The 8,745-nt window shown below is 40.4% G+C and overlaps 1 protein-coding gene across 2 annotated transcripts in view; it reads left to right on the top strand.

Moving 5' to 3' along the window:
- The window catches only part of CDCA4 (cell division cycle associated 4), a 9,785-nt gene extending 1,248 nt beyond the window's left edge, over positions 1-8,537 (top strand). Inside the window, exons 1-3 of one of the 2 annotated variants that reach the window (XM_025213839.1) lie at positions 120-503; positions 3,284-3,364; positions 5,477-8,537. In XM_025213839.1, coding sequence (XP_025069624.1) covers positions 3,326-3,364; positions 5,477-6,232 — 795 coding nt within the window. In that variant the 5' untranslated portion in view covers positions 120-503; positions 3,284-3,325 and the 3' untranslated portion in view covers positions 6,233-8,537. Of the gene's footprint in view, positions 1-119; positions 504-3,283; positions 3,365-5,476 lie in introns of those variants that run through there. The other variant, XM_006032170.3, reaches the window with a different exon arrangement.
- Positions 8,538-8,745: the final 208 nt, after the last annotated feature.

The following is an 8,745-nucleotide window of genomic DNA, read 5'->3' as shown; positions in this document are numbered from 1 at the left end:
CAGGGATGGGGTAGAGCTCTCTAAAATTATGGATGGTTTGGGAAAAGGGAATAGGGAACGTCTGATCTCTTGCTCTGTCTCATGACATGAGAAATAAGCCGCACCCAATTAAATTGAGTGCAAGTTTTAAATACAAATAATTTTATTTTTTTTAATACGACGCATGCTTGTGAAACTCATTGCCACAAGGCATTGAGAGAGCCAGTGGCATAATGAGGTCCAGAAAGGGTTTAGATAAAATTTATGGAGAACATTAGTCCATTACAGCCTATTAAATACATTATGTACAAAACAGTCCATTTCATCACATCCTTCCAGCTAGCAGCAGTCCTAACTCCAGGGGTGTTCTGATCCAAAGATGATATCCCTGACTATTGTAACTTATGCTCTTTCTTCTGAAGTTTCTGCTGTTTGCAGCTGTTGGGGACAGGATACTGAGCTAGATGGACTCTTGGTCTGATGCAGTATGTCGGTTCTTGTTCTTGTGACTTCTGGTTCTCACAGTAAGTGGATCAAAGAAGAGGAGGCTGCTCTTCCTCCTCCCTCTGAGCAAGAGCAAATATTACTTTAAGATTTTGTCTCCCACAATAATTTAAACAGCCAAGCCGGCAACAGTCTTGTCCTCCTGTTACTGTCTGCATTTCTTGCATATCTGATAAAATAGCAGAGAAACCTGTTTATATTTAAAACAGGTGTCAGCATTAACACTCATATGTAGCATTTAAAAATACAGCAAGGCATTGGTTTATATTTCCAAAGTTTTCTTTGCAGATCCTAAGGACCAGAAGAAATTCTTAAAGAGAACTTAGTTTCTTCATCATAATTGTGTAGCAATGGGTAGAGTCTCAAACAAATTTCATTACCAGGGACTTCTACTTTAATTTAAAAAAATGATCATTCCAAGTGGTCTCATTTGTTCTAGGCACAGATGTTTTCTGCCCCACATCTCTGGTTCTAGGAAATGGTGTTTAAGACAGGGTTGGGTAGCTCCCAGCACGGGTGCCAGTGTGTGGCATGCAAAGGCCTTTGCTTGGCACTTGCACTTTGGGGCAGACAGCGGGGAAGGGGCCTGGGCTGCGCTGCCACGACAAGATCAGGCCCCTTCTGATTCTGCCACCGTCGGCCCCTGGCATGCCAACATCTTAAATGTCAAGGTTGCGGGTGTTTTTGGTACTCTGCCTGAAAACAGTGCTGACCCCTGGTTTAGGGTTTTTTTTTCCTGCTCTACAGAAAAATCCAGAACTGCACAGTCACATGCATTGGGCTCCTGCATTGGGTACATGTTCCCTTCCCTCTGCATATTATTAAAGTTCATCTCCATAGTTACCACTGTCTTCTTTAGTTTCTAGATCTAATAAGGAGTCCTGCTCATGTTTGCTTATTATTGAGGCTTCCTTCTGTTCAGCAAGCCCTTTCATGTCAGTTTAACGTTTAGATGCTGACTGACCATGTTGGAGGAAAAAGCATGTATTCATTCCCAAAATGGTCAGAGATCTTGGTTCCACATTTTCAGATCTTTAGCATCTTTAACACTTATTCCTGTTTAGTTGGTTGCTGTTTATAAGAAGTTTTTGGTTATGTTTTAAGAATACTTGGCCAGTCTCAGGCTGCTGTACATGCTGTGTAGGTTCTCCAGGAGATTGCTTTTACTGTATGCAATTGGTAGAAATACAACTAGTCAGAAAATGTTTCTCACTCCCATGGAATATTTAGAAATTTAGGGGCTGAATTCAGAAATTTCTGAAATGCTGCTTTGATGTCACACGAGAGCTATAGTTCGGTCCTTCATACTCCAGTTCCCAAAGCTGTTTGGACTACATCTCCCATGATGCAATATTGTCCACCATTTGCCTTCATTGGTAGGATGAAGATTAGTTGCATGACTGAAATGCATCTATGATGCCTCACTAGGGAGCCTAGCTGATATGAGGGTGGGAGTTTGAGTTAATCATTTGATAGCATTTCGGAACGCTCGGGGTTTGGACGAGCATATTTTCTTGTTTGGGCATTCTGGTTTTTTGGCCCACACATTCGATTTCCTAGAGAAAGCAAATACAGAGAGTTTCCTTTTAGCTCAGTGGTACTCAGTCTGCCTGCTCTCATGGGATGAGTGGTGTGGATCCAGTCCACAGGCACACCAGCCCAGCCCCACATGTGGCTTGACCCTCCATGTCAGATGCGACTGCAGAGTGACTCCAAATGCCAGCACAATCTAAGACACAAGGGCCACATCATCTGGCCCACAGGGTTTCCCACAAGTCCAGTAATTTGGCAGGACGGGCATGGCAATTAACGCTGTCACTGCTTCCCCACCACCACATTTCCAGATGCATGGGGTGGCCCACAGGCTAGATGATGCAGTTTTGTGGGCTGGAGGTTGAACATCATTGTTTTAGCCAGATAGTTTTCTGTTAAATTGTTTTAAAGGAAAATGTTGACTAGCCCTAGTGAAAAGCAAATGAAGGGTTAAACACTAAACTAGTTTCTTTGTTACTACCTTTCTAGTTACTGTCTGTATCAGGTATGTCACTGAGCTGGTTCCCTGAATGTCTTCTGGAGTACGGATTTTTCTCCTGCCTGTCGTCGTGTTTCCCCCCCCGATTCAGTCAGTCTGCTTAGATGGCTGTTCAGCTATTTTCTGTTAAGTTTGTTTTGAAAGTGTCTCTCTCTTTCTCCCTCTTTTTAACAGGAAAAAAGCATGTTTCTCCTCTGCTTATTATTAGTTAGATCTATTGGCTTTCAAAGCAAATCTTAGTCACAAAATTTCCTATCTACCCCTGAAGGAAAACAGTCCCCCTCCCTTGTTTTCACAATCGATTATTTAGTTTGCTTTATATAATGTTTTTTTGTAGACTGAAAGAAGTGAAAAACTCAGCTATGTTTTTCATTTTATTTTGAAGATGTGCCTTTTTCCCCCTGTTTATGTAAGCTTTTACATGCTATCTAGTTCCTGTGCTTCTTAAACATTTTGTTTATTTTTAAATGGCTGAGGACCAGGGAAGCGAAGGGATGGATGGCCTGGTTATTGGGGCATTAGTTGTGGACTTGGGATGTTCTAGGTACTGTCATGTGCTGTCAGTGAGACCTGGGGAAGTGGCTTTGCACCTCTACCTAAATGTAAATTGGGGAAAACAGTACTTTCCAGTGTCCCATGGGCATTGTAAGGATAACTACATTCCAGATTGTGAGGTTCTTGGATGTACCAGAAATTTAAACTGGGAGATCAAGTTTTGCTGTTTGTCTCCTGCAACTGACTGATTTCTTGCCTTCTGCTGTCTGGTAGGTGGTGCTGTAACATTTGCTGTATGGACTCTTGTTCTGTAGCATGGGAGAAGAGGAAGGACTACGCCAAGCACAGTTGCTGGTATGTGATTTTCCTTCCTTAAGTGACAATTCGACAGAAATTGAACAGCCAGACACTATTTTATGATGTAGGCTATCAATTTGAAGGAGAAACAAAAAAATGTAAAACATTAGGGGAAAACCCTAGCAAAAACTGAATGATGAGGATTCGTCATTTAAGTTTATCGCGGTTTGCTCTTGTTCCCATTTTTTAATTCTCATATAGAGCACATTAAGGTAGAGTGAGATTCTCTAGTGTTTGTTATTCCACGTACTCTTTCTTATGGTGTTTTCCAGATATCATCTGTTTGAAAACCAACCTATGGGCAGTAAGGGCCTTATTTCTTATATAATGATAAGTTAATAATAATAATAAGCCTCAAATGTAAAGCAAGGAAGACAAAAGAGTTAAGGTGGCATACAAGCTTCGGTGGATAGCCTCAGTAGGCATTGCTTTCTGAAAGTTTACAGTTCCACATACAAGGGTCTGCATGAGGTCCATGGCTATAATAGAAAGTGCAGTAGGTTACAGTGAAGTGCCAGAGACCTGAAGTGTTGATGTAAGTACTCATGATCTGAAAGAGGTGCTAACAGGCCAATGATGCATTGTTTTTTTTACTGAATGTGAAAAAAAATGCCTTGGATTTGTCAGAGCAGTGATTCCCAGGCCTTCCTGGCCCATTGGCAACAGGTAAACTGAGCAGGTACACTCTGCAGGTTACATCATGCATTGCTTTCTCCCTGTCACCCTAAAGAAACATGTATATAGAATGTAAAATTTCTTGTGGCCATGTGCCCCAGTTGAGGATCACTGACCTAAACAGCACAAGAACTTGAGAGGCTCTTAAATCTGCCACCTTACCATGTAGTTTTTAAGTCAGTGAAGATGGTTGTTTAGCACATAAGGAGGAACAAATTAGTCATACATTGGTGGAATTTTGACTAACTAACCACTCATAAAAGGACACGGGGGAGGAAAGCTCCTTCAAAACTTATGCTCAATGTCCAATGGCAATCAGAAGAAAAGCTGAGGTTGGGGTTTACTCAGGGAAGTAGAGAATAGTATTGTAAAGGTCGTTGTAAAAATGATTCTGCATGGTTTTTTTTTTTTACTTGTTTAGTTTGCTTGCCTCCATCTTGAATAAAACAACAGATGTATCAGGGAGGCAATGATTTTTAATCAAGGAGATTTAAAACAGCATTTCTCAACCTGTGGGTCGTGACCTAAAAGTGGGTTACAAGAGTATATGAAAGGGTTGCAAACAATCACAGAAAAACTTGGAAAATCTGTAGGTTTTTCCTTTTAAAGGAGAAAAACATGGGAAATGACAGGTTTCCTCTTGTAGGCTGGCAGAGTTCCAGCTTGCTTGGGGCTGGGGGAAATGGGAGGAGGGTGATCATGCAGAGGGTACCACCTGATGTGCATGCACACACATACTGGCAGGGAGCTGTTCTCTATGCTGCCTAGCTGCCATGAGTAAGTCTGGGGGGGGCAGCGGCATAGACAATGTGTTTTGGGGATGGGGGGGCACAGGTGATACATTGGGAGACACATGCCCCCCTAGATTTGTGCACCCACACCAGGCATGGGACTGCAGCCTGGCTGGGACCAGTACAGGCAGGAGCTGGCTCAGTGGCCAGGACCCGACGTAGGGAGGGCAGAACAGGGTGGTGGGACTGTACAAAGAGTAATGGATGGAGGCGGTACCATGCTGCCCTCACCTCCACTCACTGCCACCACTCCTCTCAGGCTGTGACTGTACCCCAGAGAGGAGGTGGGGTAGCGGGCAATCTGAGGGGAGCAGCTGTGGCCAGGCCATGGCAGCAGGGTAGAGCTGTGGCCTAGTGTGCAAGCAGCTGGCAGCGGGAAGAGGTGAGGGCAGTGCACCCTGTCCCCACAGTCCATAGACCTTTATACCTTCCTTAGAAATCTCTTGTCCCACATTGGCTTTAGGTGTAAGCTCGTATGACAGTTTTGTAATGTTTTTAAGTTTCCAACTATTGCTTTGCTTTATTTTCCAAATGAAAGATTCTGAAACTTTTGTCACAGTTTTACTTGTGATTTCCAACTTATTAGGTCATTCTGTTGTGTTAAAGAGCCTCTTTTTTTTTTTTTCTTTTCCCCCCATAATAGGACACAATGTTTGTGCGAGGATTAAAAAGAAAATGTTTTGATGGTGAAGAAGATATTGAAGGGACGCTGGCTGGTTTTAAAGCTATTCCTTCATACAATCTTCAGCGACAGTCACTTTTAGATATGTCTTTGGTAAAACTTCAACTATGCCACATGCTTGTTGAGCCTAATCTTTGTCGTTCGGTACTGATAGCCAATACAGTACGGCAAATCCAAGAGGAAATGACTCAAGATGGGACTTGGCAGATGATAAATACGCAGAATGCAGGGCATGCTTCCCTAGACCGCTTGGTTTCAACCGATATACTATGTCGTTCATCCAGGGAACAAACTGAGGGAAAGCACGGTCCAGGTTATAGTACCTTCCCTAAAGACTTTGAGGAGACCCAGTCACAAGATAGTTCAGAAATTATGTCAACGGTTTCTTCAGGACAAGCTCCAAGAAATCTGCAAAGTAACATGTGGGAAATGGAGAGCCCACAAGAAAATAGAGGAAATTTTCAAAAATCATTGGATCAAATATTTGAGACGTTAGAGAACAAAAGCCCAAATTCTGTTGAAGATCTGTTTTCAGAGGTTGATAATTCTTACTACGACCTTGATACAATGTTAACGGGAATGATGAGCAACACCAAAATGGGACACTGTGATGTACTTGAAACATTTCCTTCTCAGACCACCACAAATTCTAACTCTAACTGTAAATCTGATCTTAATGAGCTTGACCACATTGTGGAAATTCTTGTTGAATCTTGAAACCGCTACCTATGTAGAAGAGAGAGAGAGAGAGCTCCTTCAAGGAAGTAAAGGACTTACGGAAACACTTTTCCCAATAGTTTATTCAAGCAAATCTGTACGTGTATTTTACAGAAATATATATGAGCACTTCATATTGCAAAATATTGTTAACTTTTAAAGTTAACATGCAGTTTGTAGTGTGAGAATTCTAGTTAATTGTTTGTTGAACTGTAAGTACATACCATAAACATTTTTTTTTTTTTTTTTAAGTTGGAGTCCAGGGTTTTCCAGATTGGACTCCCTTGCCCACCTTGTAGTTTTTGAAGAGTGTGTGTTCATTAAGAGTGTTGCTTTCATCATCATCTCCACCCTACCCCCACCCCCAATTCTAGAAAAGGCGAGAGTCGTACAGAGTTTGGGTAACCAGATTTTTCTTTTACCTCCTGATTTTTGAACTAACACTTCCTATTTTTTAGGACCACCTCATTCCCTCCTTGTCTGCCTCCTTTGTTCTACCTGCTGTTGCCCATGGCTTTCGGAGCAGTATGCAGTAGTCACCATTATCCTAGCTAGCTGCTTCTGTCTTCTTCCAACAGTTTTGTTTCTTTAAATATAATTTTAAAGTATTTGTCAACATTTAGATTTTTCCAGCTATTTTCCTAAAATATATTTTTACTACAGATGTGCTATCAGCTGCTAATTTAGTAACTTTTGATCATAAATATTTGCAGTTGATGTATTTTTGAAAGACTTTCAAGAAGGGATTTGGTTTTTTTTTACCATGAGCTACCTTATGTAGTTCAGCAAAGTGTATGTAAATATCAATATACAATTTTATACTTTACATTAAAATGTAAGCGCTGTTTTCATGATTCTGTTTTTATAGAGTAGTACTTTACTAAACTGAGGATGGTACAATGATGCTTTTTATACAACTTATACTTGAGTGTCATTACAGGGAGAGCCCTGATCCAGCTACATGCAATTACATTTAATTCAGTTCAAACCATGTCTTTGTTATCTTCAGACCTAAATTATGTAGGGTTTTTATTTATGTGTATTTATATGTAAATGTCATCAAATGAATTGTTTATCACTGAAGTCTACCATCAAATATTTGTTTGTGGGAAAACTATCTTGCACTAATTACTATAAAAAGTGTTGCTAGGGGCCTTGAAATATCTACTAGTGTGTTCTAATGTCTTGCCTAAATTAGCATGCTCCACTCTTACCAAGGTTTTCTGGTCAGCTTATTTTTTTGAATAACAAGCAGTATATGGAACGTTGAATTGCATTTCATTTCTTTAAGGATGTTCACACATTCGTTTTAGAGTGTGTAATTCATTTTGTTTCTAATATCCACTTTTGGAGGTGGATCAAATAACATGATTTTACTATAAGGTGGCTTCTTTTTTAAAAGCTGTTTTGTTGCTGGAACCTTTTGACATTGGCTGCCTGGGGAGCAGAGATTGCAGATAGTTAGGTTGTTTCTATGGAAGTGTATCAAGGGACCAACTACATTGTGAAAGGAATAAACTTTGCATTTAACAAATGTTTTGCCTTCCTGTAGGTGACCTTACCTACTTCATATTTCTCTTTAGGATTCTCAAATCCCTCAGTAGTTAGTTTTAGGTACATTCTGGTTCCTTGCTTCCACAGGTTACCTATAAACAAATAAATGTCCGTCTTTAACTTACTGTTTAAGTGTTTTTGAAACAGCTGGTTGAAAAATAGCATTGCATAATTAAGTTTTCTAAACTTGGTAGATAGCTGCATATTTAACTCCATTATGTGTCAAACTTTGCAGTTTGTATAAGTGAGATTTTGTGAACTTTTAAAATATTTTTTGTATTAAACTTGGACATGAAGTGACCTTTATTTGCTTAGCTGTAAAACATTACTTCCATAACTCCAAGCTAATAGCAAGTTTATCTTAAATTAGCAGGGTGACGTACCACATGAAAATGTGCAAGGAAAATGCATATGATGCAGTGAGACTAAAACAAAAAAAAGTACTGGACAATAATAGCGTGACTATTTAGGAATTTCTAAATGAGGAAATTTCATTTCTATACACACTCTGGAAAACCTTTTTTTTGAAAAGCAGAATGAAGTGGGGGGAATCTTTCCTTGTAAATGACAGAGTGCTCTCCCATATATCCGTGCATACGAGCACTATAAGCACTGATTTACAACAGCTCTTTTTGGGAAAAAGGTGCATGTTTTATATGTGAGAGAATACTGTACTGGATCAGCAAGATAATTAAGAGCGAATGATGCAGTAGGTAATCTGGTAAGCAAAATACATCTGTCATCATCTTTCTTTCTCTTTCTCCTCCTGTTGTTTTTAAACTGTCTTTAAAACAAAAACCTATGTTTTGTCTTGCAATTAGTGTTTGCTTGAAGCATCAACAGTGATAATAGCTTTTTTCCTAAAATCCAGTGATGCCTGGGTCCTGTAGCCCTGGCAGTAGGGGGTGTGCAGGCCGGCTCCCGATCTCGGGGGCGACCCGGGCCTGTCTTTGTGCACG

The sequence above is a fragment of the Alligator sinensis genome, unplaced genomic scaffold (assembly GCF_000455745.1).
Source record: "Alligator sinensis unplaced genomic scaffold, ASM45574v1 scaffold171_1, whole genome shotgun sequence".
Lineage (NCBI taxonomy): Eukaryota > Metazoa > Chordata > Crocodylia > Alligatoridae > Alligator > Alligator sinensis.
Note: the sequence above shows the minus strand (reverse complement) of the source record. Positions and strands in the feature narration are given on the sequence as shown.